The following is a 19,428-nucleotide window of genomic DNA, read 5'->3' as shown; positions in this document are numbered from 1 at the left end:
GTGGAATGTTGTTCAGAACCAGCAAATCCGGAGAAACGATTAGTTCTGATGGGAGTGAAAATGGTGTTTCACCCTAAGCTTTGGTTTGGAGATTTATAACACATTGAGACGCCATTCTGTCGGTCTGCGTACCCTTGGCGGAAGTCCCCGTTAGATCAGGAATGTCGAGGTCCAGCTTGACCTCCTCTGGAACCGAACCCAGTAGAAAAAGCAGCGATTGCCGACCAGACCAGGCTTATGAGATACTTCCTGGTCAAGACAGTTTACTGGCATCTAGCAAGACCCAAAAATGGTTCGTGATGGTTCAGCTTTTATTCTGAGAGGAACCATTGCAGCAGGTGGAACATTAAACAGATTTAATCCAGCTTGTCGTTGGTTCTTTCGGCTGAAGAGGAAAGTTACAGATTGGCCACTCCGACAACTTCTCTAGAACGCTTTGAACGGAAGTTTAAGATGACGTGGGCATAGTTTTTTACTTTGGATGTTTTGATTTACGGTCGAATCAAAAAAGGACAGATTTACCAAGCACCAACAAACCACGCCTCGCGTCAGATCTGGAAGGTTCTGATTGGATCAGAAAAAGGAAATGTGTCATGTGACTTAACATCACGTGGATGAGAATGTCCAGTGCAGCTAGTTTAAAGTTATATTACTTATTAAAAACTACTGATCATAACATTGTCATTTCACAGATTGGTTCACATTTTATTATTGGACTAACACTTTGTTTGATTAGCTTTATTAAAACAGAGTTCTTCTGATTAATTAAAAGAAAGAGTCCTTTGTCTTCATTCTTCTCTTGAGCTGGAAGGAAGAAACAGTTTAGAAACAAATGCATGACCTTGAGGCAGTCTCATGCAGATTAGTTCTTCCTGAGGAGAGAGAGGGTAAATAACCTTCGGTGGAACAGCTCCTTTATGACGTTACACCAAAAAGAAGGAAATCACACTCGATAGCGCTGTTGATGCCATATATGATGTTCCTCTCCATTGCCAGATTTCAAGCCTCAAAACCACGACTTCACTTCTCGAATGATGCTGGGAGTAAATAAGTCGTTAGGTCACGTTTTGACTTAATCTACATAAATATAAAATTGCATTGCTACAATAGTCTTTTATTTAGAAGATTACTTGGGGTTTTACTCTGAAACTTTGTGTGATTTCCTGTCTTGCCCTGTGTTAACTGCAGAAATTGATGTGTCCCAGAAGTGGCTCGCTGCAAAAATAGAACCCGATCCTATCTTTAGCGGCACAGCGCAACAAGCTGCTTTTGGAACGCGCCTGAAAATTGCCATGTCGCGACTGGTTTGAAACACTCCATAGACAATAATGGATTCAATTTGAAGCGGTGACATTCTGCTGACGTTCTGCGCCGCTGATGCATCCAGTGTGAAATAAGGGTTAGACATGATGTCAGGAGCTCCATCATCTAGGTGGAGCTCACAGTAGAGCTGCTGCTCCTAAGCAGGCTTGGACATTTGATTAGGATCCCTCCTGGTCACTGCCTCCTGCAGGTCTTCCGGGCATTTCCCACTAGGAAGAAACCCCCTAAGGCCGCCGTGGGATCCCTCGCAGGGAGCTGGGGAGAGGCATATCAGGGCTTCTCTCCTTGAACTGTTGCCCCCTGCGACCCAACCTCAGAGGAGCAGTGGAAAATGAATGGGTGGAGAATGGCTACTCAATCAGGTTTACAGATACTGAGCTAAATTTTTATTTGTTGGTAGTCGAGAGTCGTTCACAACAGCTCTTCTTAGTGCCAAGAGATTGGGAGAGATTTTGCAGTATCTTAAACACACACCATAAATTTAAAACAATTACCAAAATGGCCGAACATTAGCATAAGATGATCTGAGTTTAAAACCCTGGAGACAGAGGTAGCAGCCGTTCCTTCAGGACTTTCATTTTTAATAACTGAAAATTTATCATAGATAAAGTCAATATTTAGTTCTTTCTTCATGATGGATGTTTGCTTCAGCGAAAACCATAATCTGTAAAGCGTAAGCCGGCTGATGAAGCCTGCTGTTGGGCTTTGGGTTCCTGCTGAATGAACAAGTCGGGGCCATGTGGGCAATAAGTAAAGCTACAGAATCTGTCTGCTGGCTGTGGTATTCTCACCGTTCTGCTAGAGTCACAGCACCGTGCCTTAGAGGCCTGCACACGAAAGCTGACCTGCTAATTAGCTTCTCAGCACATTGGAGTTTAACTCTTACTTCAACCTCAATTTTACCATGAGAGCATGACGGAGACAACCCCCCCTCCATGTTTCTAAAAATATATTCATGCAGACAGGCACAAAGTCATAGAAGTCTATCCTCTTGTTAACAACGGGCTGTGATATTAACAGTCACTCCTCAAATATGTCGATAGATTAAACTCCTAGTTTCATTACGTTTATGTTGCATCAGACTTTGGTCACAGGAACAGTGAGAGCCTTTAAAACAGAGCAGTGACTTCAAACTCCACGGAGATCATGTTGAAGAGTTGTTATTGGAAACGGGCCGCATGAATTCAAACGCTGCATTGATTTTGATTGGTCATGAACAAATGTTTGCAGGCGATCTTTGTTCCAAAGAGACTGCTCATGCAGACTCGCTGCCTGTTTCTTGGAGACGGGACTGACTGTCTCCTTTGTTTGGCTGTTGCTCATTTCTGCCTCTTTTCTCCCTCAGACTATTTATCAGTCTGCGTTTGTTGATGTTTTCTTTTTGTAACTGAGGCTTAAGAAAATGTCTTTACGTCTCTCTTTTATGTGTCCTTTTGCTTTTTTTTCCAGCCCCATCAAAGGCATTCCCAACACCACAAATATTTATGTGATTAGAAACAGAAGTAGCGTGTGATGAATTTGAAGCTTTAGTTTGTTAATCTGCTGATTTGTACTGTCTGCGTTTGTTTATCTGAAGGACGTAAAGCATTTTAGACGAGCAGACAGAACATGATTGTGTTGAAATGATTTAGTCGTTGTCCAGACTTAAACCTGCCAGCAGATCTGTGCTGCAAAGCAGATATTGTGGCTTTGAGAGGAAACTTCTGAGGTTTTTATGTCACAATAGATGGATTATTTCCCTCCTCTCGTTGCATTTCATTGCCGGGGGAAAATTTTCCCCAGCAAGAGCCCTGTGGAGGTTAAAAGGTCATCATATATACAGGCACAGCTTCCACAAATCAGCATCCATGGAAAATAAAAACAACGACCCTGTGTTTATAGTGAGATCTTTTCTCGTGTGTTAAAGACAGTAAATGCTTAGTTTTTCTTTTTTTCCCAGTGAGAGTCTTTATGAGAGCTTCTGTTTAGATTTACCACAGATATTCACGTGTTTTGATTTAAATATGCAACTCAGATAGTTCAGATGTTATGAAGTAGGGTACTGCAGAAAATGTGTGGACAGTTACCATCTTACCTGTTTTCGAGAGCTCTTTGAACAACCTCTGTCAGGAGAAATCGAGATTCATGTGCCAACAACTAGTCCAACTGAGACCAAGACCAAAGAGGATTTCTGCAGCCTTAAAAGGACTCCATTCCAGGGGCCGGCAACCTTTTCCCATCAAAGAGCCATAATTACCTCTTTCCCACAGTAAAGAAAACACTGGGAGCCACAGCAGCGGCAGCGGCGTGGGTTCTGGTGTTAAACAAGTTTAACTGTTTCTCTTTGCAACAATCTTCACAGGAAGACAAAACGGTTAAATAGCAGGGTTCGCGTTGACCGGATATTTCCCGTATTTGACTGTTTATTTTGACGGAGAAACCTCAAGGCTGCAGATGCGTTGGCATTTTAATCCATGCGCATTTCGCGGCAGTAGCTAAATCAATCGAGAAAGGATTCCTATCAGAGCATCTGAGCTGGACCCTGTGCTCGGTGCAGCTCACTGTCAGCACGCACGTAAGGTGGACAGCGAGCTGAAGATGTGGAGATGGGCTTGGATCGCGTTGCAGGACCAAGAGGACATGCGGGAAGATTCCTCTCACTGAAGCGAGTGTTTTCCAAACCCCGTCTCTCAGAGAGACTTGTCATTTAGAAAATGTTCCCTGATTATGAAACTTTGGCTGAATAGCGCTTGTTCCTGCCTCCAATGTGGTGACGCACCTATGAGGCTGTTTGAGGAAAAGTCCACAATCTCATATCCCCTTCAGCTCAGAAAGCGCCTATAGAGACATTTGATTACGCACAAGCAGGTGACCTGTCATTTCAGACCTTTATCGTTTTTGTTTAGATTTCAAAAGATGACAATCTTTACATTTAGAATTGACATACAGAGGGAAAATGAGTGCAGTAATATAAAATATATTTTAATTAAATATTCATTCATTATTTTACAAGCACAGAGAACTGCATCGGATGGATGAAAGAGCCTCATGCGTATCGGTCCGATAAATAAAACTGGGACGATATTAACAGCCGATATTTTTTCCATCTTGTTTCTGTTTATCAGTTTTAGAGGGTGAGGGGGGATGTGTGTGTGGTCATTTGACAGTGAATGTAATCATCTCAGAAGCGTAAATGTGCGTGTTGTGTGTACATAATAATGTAAATTCAACTTTAATAGTTTTCATTCTATACAAAATCTGCTGATTTTAGAAGCATTAATGTCAGTATGTCAGTATTTGCTAATATCGGTATTGGCCATAACAGTGATATTCATATTGGTATCAGCCCAAAAATTTCATATCAGTGTGTCACTAATTTGATCCATAGATAACAAAAACACAACTATTCTGGAGGGGGACCATATTCTGATGTTTTTTTTGTGTTTTGTCACCAGGAAGTGAAGGTGATGGTGGTTCCTTGCCACAGCGTCCAGCCCATAGAGGAGGCTCTGGAAGACTGCACTCGGAACGTGATTCCTGTCATACTCTACGCCATCAACCAGGACTCTCTGAGCGCTGATCAGGTGGCTGAGCTGTGGAAGGTTAAAGAGATGCTCTCCTTCCCCATCTGTTTCCTTCGTGTCCCCGACGCCTCCCTCGCTGCCTCTCCAGAACCTGGCCGCCGGGCTGAGAAGGAGAGGGAGAAAAGCGCCTTACACAAGCACCTAGTCTCGCTTGGCTTCATAAATACCCTGACAGGAAATTGTTCCTGTGGGGCCCCAACGCAGATCACCGCCCCAGGGGCCAAGCCCCAGAGCATGCTGGGTGAATCTTTTGAAAGACTGAATCGGTTGCTGGTCCCGTTCGCTCGCCAGGTCCTCCAAAACCAACAAGTGGAGGCTGCCAACTTGCTTAATGGGGTTCACTGTCGGTGTCTAGATCTTTTCATCAATCAGGTCAGAAGATGACGTAGGTTTGGTTTTACTACGTCAGTGATGGCGTGTGAAACATGCTCACGGACATTCTGGTCTCAGTGGGTTCTGACCTTCTGTTTTTCAGACTGAGTACTAACAGACCTTGGTCGTCTCTGCTTCGACTCCCTGCAGGCCTTTGACATGCAGCGGGACTTACAGATAACCCCCCGCAGACTGGAGTACACCCGTGAGAAAGAGGGGGAACTCTTCAACTCCTTGATGGCAATCGCTAACCGAAAGCAGGAAGAGATGAAGGAGATGATTGTGGAGACACTCAGCAGCATGAAAGAGCAGCTACTGGAGGATGCAGCCAACTTAGAGTTTACAGGTTAGTGGGGAAACACCTGGGACAAAATCCAAAAGGCTAACCCCCCCCCAGTTTCTAAGACTGACTTCCTGTTTTAAGTCCTATAGTATAAAACTGCTAAAAGGTTTGTGATTATAGAGGTGGTTGGTCTTCCTGCAGGGAGTCAGCTGTTTTCTCTATATCTGTGATGTGTCAAACAAACCATGCATGTGTGTGAACCCACGTGTGACAAATCACTGGAAAAACAATTCAGTGATGGAAAACAGTATACACCAACATGGATGTCATCAGAGGTCAAGATCCAGACCTGCTGAGTCACACACTTACACGTGCGAGTGCGCGCGCGCACACACACACACACACACTAGTGTTGTCCAAAAAATCGATACCTAGATATAAATCGATGCTAAAAGTGGTATCTAAATTAGATATTCCATCCCTGTGGTATCGATATTATGGACTATGATACACAGCCTTCTTCAAGTACACCGACACGCGTGACAGCCAGATGCCGTAAAGCAGCCTCCGCCTCCCAGACAAACAGAAGAAGAAGACGCCGCATGGCTACATTGCAATTTCCCACACGAGTTGTCTCCGATCCAAGCTTTGTCTGCCAAATAAATAAACAAAAACATAAACAGCGAATTTGGGAGGTGCTTCACAGCCCAACTTAATTAGCATACCAAGTCCGACACTTAGTTGTATATTAACGCTTATGTGCTTAAAGGAAACTCCCGTTTATTGCAACCCGGACTTAATTTCTAGCATGCAGTACGTTTGTTTACTCACGTTGACAACTTTGGTGCTACTTGGATTCCCCGGGGTATTTAGATCCATCGGCGAATCGCCGTCAGCGTATATCCATATAACGGGTGCGGACGGGCACCCATGGTGCAGCCTCGAAATAAGACATTATCTGCACCAGAACATCTCAATGCCGAAAGGTCTTGTTAGGAATCATTAACGTGATTCCCCTGTTCGTTTGGAGCGGGTCTGGTCTGGGATTTCTAGGCGTAAACAGACTAGCTGCGGCTAATCTAACCGGCGCTTTTAATGACGTCACTGCCGTGCGCCAGTCTGTTTTTATTAAGATTACCGGTAGATGTACCTTTGTCCTACTGTGGAGAAATTCGTTTTCTCCCTTTATTGACCAACAGAGTTGTTCAAAAGTACAGAACAAAACATATGGCATTACAGCTTATGACAAAAATGCACCTTAAACAGAGTTTAAGCAGCAAAACATCACTCTGCAAATAGTGTATATATAGTGAGACAATTCATGATTTAAAGTGTTGACTTTCGCCAGTTTTTGTATGCACGTTTTAAAAAATGCTGATACTTGAAAGGTTTAAGCACTTTATACACTTAATTCTTAACATTTAATTTTTGCAATATAAATTGAGGAATGTTATTTTTTGAATAAACTTGTTCAATAAATTGGTGTTTTTAAATAGTATCGAAATAGAGTATCGAGTCCCCCCCCCAGTATCGAATCGAGTTTGAAATTTTAGTATCGTGACAACCCTAACACACACACACACACACACACACACACACAAGGTCCACACGCAAGTAGGGTTGTCACGGTATGAAAATTTAACCTCACGGTTATTGTGACCAAAATTATCACGGTTTTCGGTATTATCGCGGTATTTTTTAAACGGTGTTGCATATGTTCAGAAAGCATTGATAGTCCTGTTCTACACAAACTGAAATAGTTTAGAAAAGGTTTAACAGTGTTTATTAAACCTAAAATAACACAAAGCCTTAGCAAAAGTGCAACTTTTCACAAGTAAAGGAACAAATAGCTTCTTTTTCTGGAACATGTTACAGTAGTCAGTGCAGGTTTAAATTATACAAATCCAAACATTCAAAACATAAACAATATGTAAACAAATCAAAGAAACACCACTTGTTTTCTCATATACTTGTTTTCTTCATTATCAAAATGAAAATCTAAAACTCCAGTCCACACTTGACTTGAGCACTGTACAAGTCAACCTTAAAAATATGTATTTAAAATAAATATCCACTTTAAACAAATTACTAAAATAACTACTACACTATGTAATCAAATCCAAATATCCAAGTATAAATGGCATTGAATAAGTAAACAAATCAATGACAAGGAACTAATTGTATATTTCTCTTCATCATCAACAAATAAGATGCTTCATCCAGCAACAGGGTGTCCGTGACACGGTTTAAATGCTGGCAGAGGACGCTGCGGCTGCAGTATATAGTGACTCGTTGCATTCTCCCTCAACCAAAAGTCCGCACGTCATGCATTTAAGCTAAAATGCTAATGTTAACTTACCTTGCACTGGCTGTAGAGACGTGGGTGATGGTCACGCAGATGTGCCATTAGATTCGAAGTGTTGCTGCCGTTTGCAGACACTTGTTTCCTGCACGTTCTGCAAACGGGATAGCCGTCTTCTATTAACTGTCCCTCAGCATTTTTCAGAAATCCAAAATATGCCCATACTTCCGATTTAGTCTTCTTTGAGGGCTGATGGATGTCCTGGGCGCTGCCGTCTCCTCCTTCGGCCGTTATTTCAGCTTCAAAGTTTTGGTGCCGTTGCAAACTAAAAAGTGCGTGTGCGCGCCGCGGGAACTTCAGCTGAAGCGACGGTGGCTGGTAAGGGTCACCGCGCCGAAACCGCGGCCACGGTAAACCCACCGAGATAATTTAGTTTATTAAAAACTGGACGGTTATTTTTATTGTCAACTTTTTTACCGGGGTTTACCGCTATACCGGTTACCGTGACAACCCTACACGCAAGGTCCAGAACGCAGCGGTGCATCTGTTCTTCAAACAGCCTAAAAGAGCCCATGTCACCCCTCTGTTCATTGAGCTCAATTGGCTACCGCTAGCTGCACGGATCATTGCTAACACTAGCATACAAAGTCCTGGATGGTACAGCTCCCATCTACCTGAATCCTCTTGCAAAGGCTTGCGACTCCACTGAGTGACTTCTTGTCTTCTGCGTATGCGGGCCATGAAGCGTTCACACTGGAGAGAGTTTTATGTCGCATTTCAGTCATAATGTGAACAGCCGCACAAAAAAAATCAGATTTACTCAAAAAATCTGAATTTAGCATCAAGGCCTGCCGTGTGAACGTAACCTAAATTGTCCAAAGTTGATGCCAAAGTCGTTTAAAACCAGTGCTGTTCCTGTGCCACCGTCATCTTCTCATCCCAACTCTGGTGCTAAGCCCACCCTATGTCAGTACAAACAGAGCGCTGTGATTGGCCTGACCTAAAACTGTCCAGGCCAATGGTAGAGCTGCTGAGGCTGTAATGGAGCGTGGCAAGACCGACCTGCAGAGCAAAATCTTTGCTACTACTGCAGTTAGTCTAGATTTTTAGGTTACTTGTTTTTTTCTTCTAATGACAAATTAGTTTGCATCTTTCTGCTATCCTACTAAAAGCACACATGTTCAGTTAAAAATAAGTTAATGGAAACCCATCTTTAAAAACAAAGTCCAACAGATGTTCTCCTTATCACAGAACATCAGGATTAAATCTTTTTGGTTTACTTCTGCTAACAAAAGTCTTGATACAGTAGATTTTTATTCCTTCAGGGAAATAAAGTTGCTTTAAATGATCAGTAATTATAATCTGTCAGTGTGGGACATGAGAGCATCTTCTGAAATCTGGTGTTTTTGAAGTGAGATGAATGTAAAGGTAAAAGAAGTGCTGGGCTGTCAGCTCATCACAACCTTTAGTTTTCACGGTTATCTGCTAGTTGTGGTTGTGAATGTTTCAGTTTGTTCTGCAGTTGGAGCAGAAGTTCGCTGCAGAAGAGCTAACTGTTGAAATAATTGCTTCATGTTTGTGTTTCATGTAGTTCCCCTCTAAAGAAAGTAAAACAAACCCACTCTAGGTGTTTTCCTGTATGCATTCATGCTTTACTTAAAACTCTTAATTTATAGTGGTAATGAACAAACCATTTACACATATTAAGGGTTCATGCAGAGTGAAATGTCAGTAAATTAAATTCACAACCAAGATTTCTTCAAAAGCAAAAATGGAAAAAATAAAATGGCAGAGTCATTTTTTTAATTCACGAATAAAAAAACTGGTCTGAATTAGATCAACAGAATCCCTTGATTACATGTTTATGGAGATTTATTTAGTAAATGTATCTCCTGATATGACTTAACTCATGCACTAGGCTAGCCCGGCCTGCCAGACTCGTCCTCTGTTTAGTTCTACATATGGGCCATTCCCATCTGTACCGGGTCGGCCCGGGCCGGGTAGCGTAGGTTGTTTACATATCTGGGTGGCCTGGTATTTTTCCGGGCCAATCAAGGCTCATCCTCAGCACTCTTCTCGAGGGGGTCTGCTTCAGGCCGACCAGGGCCAACACACCCACTGCTGACAGCAAATTCACACCTTCCATTAGAGCAAGCCTCTGATTGGTGGGTAGAATCAGCCCACATGGGCTTAAGGCAAGGATGTGTGGAATCAACCGGGCCAGGCTGGGGCCGACTGGGGCTACCCGGCCCGGGCCGACCCGGTACAGATGGGAATGGCCCAATAGAGAACATGCCCTATAGCAGGCGTGGGGAACCCTGGTCCTCAAGGGCCGGTATCCTGCATGTCTTTGCTCCAACACTTCAGATTCAGTGGTTCATTCACCTGTTCTGCAGCTCATCAGGCTCTGCAGAAGCCTGTTAATCACCTGCTGATTTAAATCAGGTGTGTTGAAGCAGGGTTGAAACTAAAATATGCTGGACAGCGGCCCTTGATGGACCAGGGTTACCCACCTCTGCCCTATAGGTTAACAATTGTACGTTTTTTTGGATAAAAGTGTCTACCAAATAAATAAACAAACAGAAATAAAACACACAAGATCTGATTCTCTCAAAACTACACATAAATGGCCTCTGTAAACCTCACAACTGCTCACTTGAACTTTATTTGATTGATTAAATCCTTAATAACTTCTACACAAAAGGTCACAACTCTACTAAACTTGCTTTATTTATATAGAAGGGAGTTTTCCTCTCCACTGTCGCTAAGTGCTTGCTTAGTATGAGGATTGCTGTTAAGACACTGACACTAGTCATTGACTTGATGCAATTTGCTGGGTTCCTTATATAGGAAACTTTTTACTGATTGGCTTAATGAACTGAACTGTATTGGAATGTTTATTATGTGAAGTGCCTTGAGACGACTCTTGTCGTGATTTGGCACTGTATAAATAAAAAAAAATAAAATAGAATTATTTCTATATACACAATCACTTAACACATTCATGGTGATTATGGTTTAGCCCCGCCCCCTTCACACACTAAACTGCACATAAATGATTTATGTCAACCCAGGAACAGCTGAGAGGGATTTAATTTGTCCTCTAGACACATTAGAACTTTAACAACTCCTTTAAAGAAGGTTACAACTAAACCAAACTTGCTCTGTCATCACACAACAGCAGCAAACACAATCACATAATCAGTTACTAAAGCGACAATAGCTGCGCTTTCTCAGATATTGCAAGCTCTGTAAAACACATGCATTCACTGATTTGCACCAAACTGCACATAAAAGATCTTTGTCTACCTTAGAACAGCTGATGTTGATGTATTTGATTTTTGTAATGGTGCCCCGTAGATTTTTCCAACCAGCTCTATTTCCATAATGTGACATCAGATCCACACCAAAACACATTGGTGTGGTGACTGTACATCGTTACCCCACCCCCACCCCTAAAACAGAAAAAACTGTAAGCATCAATAGCGTCTGTTTAAAAGCTTTACTACTGAACACAATTTTAAACGCATGTAGTTGCAGCGTAGCAAAGCACTATTGACTGATTTATAGAAGCTCACTCGTTACACAACCTCCTGGTGACATGCACAATTTATTAGCTAGCTTATAGAGCTCCGGACGTCACGTGACTCTCAGAGAGTAGACGCCATGTTGGCAGGCAACAAAGGTAAACAAAATGAACGGGATCGGCTTGGATTTTACTTTGTCGGCATTTACTTCACACTTTAAAACCAAAGAAATTGTTTTATATAGTCAGAAATTAAATAGACTAAACATCTCCGACCCTTACCATGCCCCCGGGATCGTCATCGTCGTCTTCCTCCGCTTATCCAGGTCGCGGGGGCATTATCCCAACTAGGGAGCTCCAGACCGTCCTCTCCCCGGCCACCTCCACCAGCTCCTCCGGCAGGACCCCAAGGCGTTCCTGGACCAGATTGGAGATGGAACCTCTCCAACGTGTCCTGGGTCGACCCGGGGGCCTCCTGCAGGACATGCCCGAAACACCTCCCCAGGGAGGCGTCCAGGAGGCATCCTGACCAGATGCCCAAACCACCTCAACTGACTCCTTTCGATCAGGAGGAGCAGCGGTTCTACTCCGAGTCCCTCCCGAATGTCCAAGCTCCTCACCCTATCTCTAAGGCTGAGCCCGGCCACCCTACGGAGGAAACTCATTTCGGCCGCTTGTATCCGCGATCTCGTTCTTTCGGTCATTACCCAAAGCTCATGACCATAGGTGAGGATTGGGACGTAGATCGACCGGTAAATCGAGTGCCTGGCTTTCTGGCTCAGCTCCCTCTTCACCACGACAGATCGGCTCAGCGTCTGCATCACTGCAGACGCCGAACCAATCCGCCTGTCGATCTCCTGATCCCTCCTACCCTCACTCGTGAACAAGACCCCGAGATACTTAAACTCCTCCACTTGAGGTAGGACCTCTTACCCGGCCCGGAGTTGGCAAGCCACCTTTTCCCGCCCCTGGGATACTTTTTAAAAATGCCAGAAGCTGTCGGAGCGGACTTCTTACCGGAAGTTGGCCGGGGAACGCCTTGGGAACCCCCAGAGGATGCTTGCCCAAGCGGCTGGGGAGAGGGAAGTCTGGGCCTCTCGACGCTACTGTCCCCGCAACCCGACTCCGGATAAGCGGATGAAAATGGATGGATGGATAGACAAATAACAGATTTACACGTAAGTAGTTTAAATAGAGTGCTGTGCTGTTTGAATGTATAAACTGAACGCCAAGAGAAATCACTAGTTTGATTTTTTTTTTCCGTGAATAAAATAAATATGTCAGGCAGGAGCGTCTCAGGATCTATCTGAGATCTGTCTCGGTGAGACAGATAATAGCAATCCAAAGTGCTTTTCATGTGTGATCTGCCAAGTGATCAACCATTGCTTAAAAATTAAATACAGCTTAGCCGGTTAATTGCTGTGATCATCAAACATGTAAACGGCAGCACGCAGAACTCACGAGGCAACGTTTTACGTGATGTTTACTTGTTACTATGAGTAATAAGACAGAAAAAGCCACGCCAAAATAAGTTTAGGAAGCCCACTCAGAATCGTAATAAAAGCAGTTAAAATAAATACCATACACAGTTGAGGAAACGTTGGTTTAAGTACCTGATATGAAGCGGTCGCTGCATAAGCGAAATCCTTTACTCTCGGGATCCCACAGCTTCATTTTAGCCCGGTCACTAGCGCGTTTTACTACAATGATCCAACGTTTGCGGCACTCCGGATCTTGGGGAATCCTGTAGATGGCTCATTCCTTATGTCATCCGTGTCTGTTCTGCATCCTGGGGCACAACAGGAATCTACCATATTTCCCATTTGATTGAGTTTTCTGACAATAACAAATAGTCCATTTGCGGGCTTTTGCCTGCCAATATGGCGCCGTTTCGATTTGAACTGTTGCATGCCGGGAGAAGTGACGTCAACTCCCGGAGCTCTATAGGACATGTTGAAGAGGGTTTGAGGTGCTGATGATGCGGCTGTACACATTGGCTTATAACACATGGCCACTATCTTGTGCAAATGGGCCCCTTTCAAATTTTCTTCATGAATTTTCTAGTTAATGTTGTACTTTGTTTGCAGTAATATAAACACCAGAATGTTTATGTTTAAAGTTACGACAGAAAACCAACAGAAACAAATTTGGATTTTTACCCAACATCTATAAATCCTTAATATTCAGACCTGAACAGAAGCAGTCAGACAACCAGGAGGGCTGTGGTTTGATCTCTAGTCCAGGTAGCTAAATGTCATGGAGCCCTCCAACCTAAGGTGTGTGTGCATGATGTAGACGAGAAACTCTTCACTGGCAGAAAAACCTGTAGGATCTTGTGCTTTGAGTCTTTTGCAGGACGAACAAATGCAACTAAACATTTTCTCGTTACTGAACACGACTATGTGATGTTATTCTACGGTTTGGGTGATTTAATTCACACTTTTGTTTATTTTGAAAATCTGTGAAAATATCTTCAGTCTTACAGTCTCCACCAAAAGGCTCCTGACATTGATGATGTTTCGGTAACTGGTCACACACGCCACACATTATCTAACAGACTTCTCCTTTCTCTACAGACATCATTGTAACTACCAACGGAGAGCCTGTTACGTCAAAGGAAATAAAATCTTGCATCCACCTGATCCAGGAGCTGATAGTGGTGCGTTTGAATCAGGCCGTGGCTAACAAGCTGATCAGCTCCGTGGACTACCTGAGGGAGAGCTTTGTGGGGACTCTGGAGCGTTGTCTCAGCAGTCTGGAGAAGTCCAACATGGATTCTTCTGTTCACAACATCACTTCTAATCATCTAAAACAGGTGGGCAGGGTGGTGGGAAAAGAGGAGCTTATTTAGTCAGGCGTTCAGGTGAGGATGTTCCTAAACGATGAAGTTCTGTCATGTTTTACTTTGTTGGAGTTTTCACAGAGTTTAACAGATTTTTGACGTTCGGAGCTAACGTCTTTGTCTTTTCTGGCAGCCGGATATTAAAACAGTGAAAATCGTTCTTTCCCAGTAGGTGACTCCACTTATCTTTTCCTGTTTGTCACAGTTATTAAATGCTGCCTATCATGTGGAGGTCACCTTCCATTCTGGATCTTCAGTCACAAGACTCGTCTGGGAGCAAATCAAACAGGTCAGCTTTCAGAAATGAAGCCGCGAGAGCCTGCCGCGATGAATGAATCGTGACTTGATTCTGTTTTTAACCTTTTCTCCCCCAGATAATCCACCGGATAACGCTTGTGAACCCGCCCGCCATCACTCCTGAGTGGAAGAGAAAAGTTGCACAGGACGCCATAGAAAGTCTCAGCGCTGCCAAACTGGCCCGAAGTATCTGCTCCCAGTTCAGAACCCGACTGAATAGCTCTCACGAGGCCTTCGCAGCTTCTTTACGCCAGGTTCAGTTCTTCACTCTTATTCTGAGTCCATGCTGTCATCATCCTCCTCCCTTCAGTCAGTCACTTAAACCAAAGTTAGGATCTTTGCTTTACTTTATTATTTCAAAAACACAACAAGCATTTTAATATATTATTTGGTCATTTTGTCTTAAAAAACCATCACAGAAACAAAACGGGTTGTTTCCAGTGTCTTTAACAACATTTTTTTTACAATTCTAAACCTTTCTTGTTTGGACCGACAATCTCATTGGTCCTTCCTGCATTTGACAAAAATAGAAGTTGGCAGGAGTTTTTGGAGCAGCTTGGTGGGCCAATCACGGCACTTTTATCGGTTTGGTCGGCGGGATGTTACTGCGAACGAGCGAAACGACAAAAATGACGACGGCTTGTTTGAAACAGCTTTGGCATCAATTTTGAACTATTTGGACTTGTTTTTTTTTATACAAGAGCAAATAGAGGTACTTAAGTCCTTTATATAGAAAAGGATGTAATTGCATCTTCTTTGACAGTGTATGGTGTACTGCCCCGTTGACTGACATCCATAGCATTTCAGGGGCGTCACATTGTTCCTGGTCCAATAGCACGTGGAGACCATTTGAAAGACGAGGGTAGATTTCGCCCCACTACCAAGTTCTGTCTAAAGTCAGACATGACACCACGAGTCATTCAAGAAAGCAAATTTTCTTATCACTGTCTTCTTATTGGTCTGTGGGAGAAAACTATAAGGCTTTCACAGTTGGGTCAGCATGGCCCAGCCCTGGTAGATGAAATGTGTTCGCATCTGAGTAATCTGTGCTCAGCTTCCTGCGAAGCTTAAACAACACCCCCACTGCCCGTTGATTGGCCGGATGAAGTTCACTCCTACTTGTAGTGGGAGCCTCTGATTGACTGGTAGAATCAGCCAGCAACGGCTTCCTGAATGTTCATTTTCAGTCTGGATTCAGTGGGGTAAACATCTTCCTATTGGTGGCAGCGCAAGTACAAGGCTGTGAGGAACACGCAGCAGTCTCAGTGTGAGAGAGTAGGAAGCAGGGTGCTTCATATCAGAGTCTCCAAAAGCAACATAGCCTGGTGCTGCACAACCAGTAGGCTTTGATCACTGGACCTCAGGGACCTGTTGGGGGTGTAGGGACTGAGAAGATCACTGATGTAAGATGGTGCTTGTCCATGTAAGGCCCTATAGACCAGAACCAGGATCTTGAAATGAATCCTGAAGTTGACTGACTGCCAGTGAAGCTGGAGGAGAAGCGGGGTGATGTGGGTGTGTTTGGAGAACTTGGTCAGAAGCCGAGCACAGGCATTCTGAACCACCTGTAGACGGTTCAGGGAGGTTCTGCTCAGACCCGTGAAAAGAGAGTTACAGTAGTCTAAGTGTGAGGAGATGAAGGTGTGGATAACTGTCTCAAGTTCAGAGCGGGACAGAATGGGACTCAGCTTAGCAATGTTCCTGAGATGGAAGAAGGAAGAGTGAACAAGAGAACTGACATGAGAATCCATGTCTGTGAGCACGCCCTAGTGTCCGTTGTTATGTAATTGTCAAAGCGAAAGTGAGACTCTCCTCGCTGTGCGTTCGTCTGTTAAACACCTTAGTCTAACAGCAGAAATGTCTCCTTCATTAGTGTCTACAGTAGTGATTCATCACTAAATCAAACAAATCAGCTGTGTTCACAATCTAAAACATGCAGGAAACGTGCTGGAAGCAGACTGTAGCTCCGCCATGTCAGCTCCACTCCACAGCTCCCTCCACCAGCAGGTAGCGGCCCGGCAACTCTGAAGTTGCAATTGAGGTATTCTGGCCACAGAGGATGATGGGTCTGAGTAACATTTCATTAACCCTGTAAAGAGTCACCTAAGCACATAATGGCTAAAGAAAATTCTTTGGAAAATATGAAAAAGTTGTAAAGTATCCCTTTAAGGAAAACACCACTGACTTCTTCGCACATCTTTTGCTCCGCCCACGTGCTCGGAGACATCTGCATTCTGGAGAAGGCTGTGTGAACACAACTTGTCCTTGTGGGGGCAGACTGACGCTACCAAGACCGGACCAGGCCAGACCAGGTGTGAAAACGCCTCTAGAGTACGCACAGAAATCCCAAACATGCGTGAGAATATGCTAACATGCTAACTCCATGCAGAAAAGTTACAGGTGGGATTGTAACCAGCGACCTTCTGCAGCTCTTGAATCTACATACACAAACGTAACTTTTCAATCTGAGTTTGTTCTCTACAGGTGATCAGATTGAAGTTATTTTTGTGATTACCGTGCTAGTTGGGCTTTTGTTTAGCGGCACAAACCAACCTGCCAGTAGGGACACGTTCCATTATTCCTGCGGTTGAAAACATCAAACACAATCTTTCCGTTGAGCTTTGTTTGGTTTCAGCAACAACTGAGGTTTTGGGAGGGGTTAAACTGATCTGTGAAAACAAACCTCTGCCTTCTAGTTCTTTGTGTTTTTATTTAAACCTGTTTCTCACTCAGCATTTGACTGGTTACAAAAATCAGGAGATGCACCCGAAAGTGTCGGATCTGATGTTTATGCAGAGCTGCAGCTGTAGCCTACATGTTTATGTAATCAAACTACCAGAGAGGAAAACTGCTAGCTGCACTGTTTTCACTTTCCCTTTGCTCAGCTACCAGCACCCACTGTTTCCTGTTTGTCAACATTGATGGTTTGAATGGTTTCTGCCCTTTATTGCCTTTGTGGCTTCTTGTGACATAGATTAGAGCTCAATGAAGGAGCTATTTTCTCCTTAGATTACTTTTGAAGCTTGGATTTCCATCAACACTGGAGCCTCCAGGGCTTTTTATAAACTGGTTCCAGTTAGATGGTTTTAATTTTGATCACATGACATATCTGTGCCTACATCTTCATTCTCCTTTTATTCATGATCTGATCACACAGATGCAGTAATCAGCTGTGACAGTCTTGTAGAGGAAGTACACGTGATTGGTGGACATAATTATACTGAGTTATTAGTTGGGCATGCTTGGGATGGAGAAACAGCATCAGAAGGCTTTTACAGTCCAGTTCGAACCAGCAGAAAATCAAGCAGAGCTTGTATAAATCACTGATAAAAACTGTTGTAAAGGGTTAGGGTTATGTTTGCAGTTTATATCACAAACTCAACATTGTGAAATAGAAAAACATTCAAATCTGGGTCAAATATCCACAAACTGAATCTGCTTTAGGTGAGAGATAACGCAAGGAAATCACTTCAGAGCAACTTCTTTTTGCATGCAAATGGCAATAATTTGACAGTTTTATTTATTTATTTATTTATTTTTTTTTTTTTTTGAAAAACAAAATTACATTTTAACATTTGTTTCAAATCAGAGGAGAAAATCTAAAGGATTATCAGCCAGGAGCAACATGTCTTCATTTAGAGCCGTGAAGCTGCAGTGTGTTGTCGATCATATGGCCGCATTCCTGCTAAAATAGGCACGAGTTCATCTGTTGTGTCACACGTGAAAAACGGCCATCGTGAAAAGCTGAGAAGAGTGTTAATAAATGTGTTTATTGGTTATAACATAAAAAAACATTCTCAATAAATCTCTTATTAGTCAAAAATTAATAAATACCCTCAGGAAAATGTGTTTTATAAATAATAATGACATTTTAACAATAACATTTTAAATAAATATAATAATAGTTATTTGACCATAAGCTCTGTTGGAAGCCACACATTACTTATGTTCGGAGGAAATTGGCACGGGTCGTTGTTGCCATCCTGGGGAAAGCAAAGAAGATGTTGGATCAGAAAGCCCTGCACATATTATACTGTGCTTTACTACTGCCATATATGAGTTACTGTGTAGAGGTCTGGGGAAACACATACAAAAGCAACATACAGATGATAACTATAATACAGAAAAAGGCCATTAGAATAAATAATAATGTGGGTTACAGGGACCTTACAAATGCACTCTTTGTTGAAATCCAAGCTATTAAATTCCAGGACTTGGTGAAGCTCCAAACAGCGCAAATAATGTATAAAGTTCAATTCAATAATTTATTTCACTCAAAGTTTAAATATACAAACTTCAAATCAGAATATAAGCATTCGAGTGAAATAGGGGGAGGAAGAAGAAAAAATCTTATATGACAAGATCTTAACTAAGACAAGATAAATAACAAAGAGTACAAAATAGCCTTATACACAAAAAATAAACCGCTCTCTTACTTCCACAATTAATATCACTACTAAAACATTAATCCTCCATCCTCAACTCAACAAATCATACGATTTTAGCATTTTAATTTATCTTTATACATTTTTTAAATTGATCAGTAGTTGTACATTTTTTAATTCATCATCCAGGTTATTCCATAATTTCACACCATATATTGAAATACACATTTGCTTTAATGTAGTACGAACAAATATCCTTTTAAACTCTGGTTTCTTTCTACTCTTATCATTTTTTGGGATCAAAACAAAGAACCTTTGTAGATTAGTTGGCAGTAAATTATTTCTAGCCTTAAACATAATTAGTAACATTTTCAAGTTAACTAAGTCTTTGAATTTCATAATTTTAGATAGAACAAAATATTTGTTAGTATGTTCTCTCGAATTTGCTTTATATAGAATTAGCAAAACTTTCTTCTGTAACAGAAACAAAGGATTAGTGTTTGTTTTATACGTATTGCCCCAAACCTCAATACAA

General features: G+C 42.5%; 1 protein-coding gene across 2 annotated transcripts in view; it reads left to right on the top strand.

The window, feature by feature from the left end:
- Positions 1-19,428, top strand: part of dstyk (dual serine/threonine and tyrosine protein kinase) — a 41,441-nt gene that overhangs the window by 13,136 nt on the left and 8,877 nt on the right. For both annotated transcript variants that reach the window (XM_015959870.3, XM_054748927.2), the window contains exons 3-7: positions 4,758-5,258; positions 5,409-5,604; positions 13,946-14,184; positions 14,417-14,500; positions 14,586-14,762. In XM_015959870.3, coding sequence (XP_015815356.1) covers positions 4,758-5,258; positions 5,409-5,604; positions 13,946-14,184; positions 14,417-14,500; positions 14,586-14,762 — 1,197 coding nt within the window. The remainder of the gene's footprint in view (positions 1-4,757; positions 5,259-5,408; positions 5,605-13,945; positions 14,185-14,416; positions 14,501-14,585; positions 14,763-19,428) is intronic.

Source organism: Nothobranchius furzeri, chromosome 3, assembly GCF_043380555.1.
Source record: "Nothobranchius furzeri strain GRZ-AD chromosome 3, NfurGRZ-RIMD1, whole genome shotgun sequence".
In the NCBI taxonomy this organism is placed as follows: domain Eukaryota; kingdom Metazoa; phylum Chordata; class Actinopteri; order Cyprinodontiformes; family Nothobranchiidae; genus Nothobranchius; species Nothobranchius furzeri.
The sequence above is the reverse complement of the archived record's forward strand: the minus strand, read 5'-3'. Positions and strand labels throughout refer to the sequence as shown.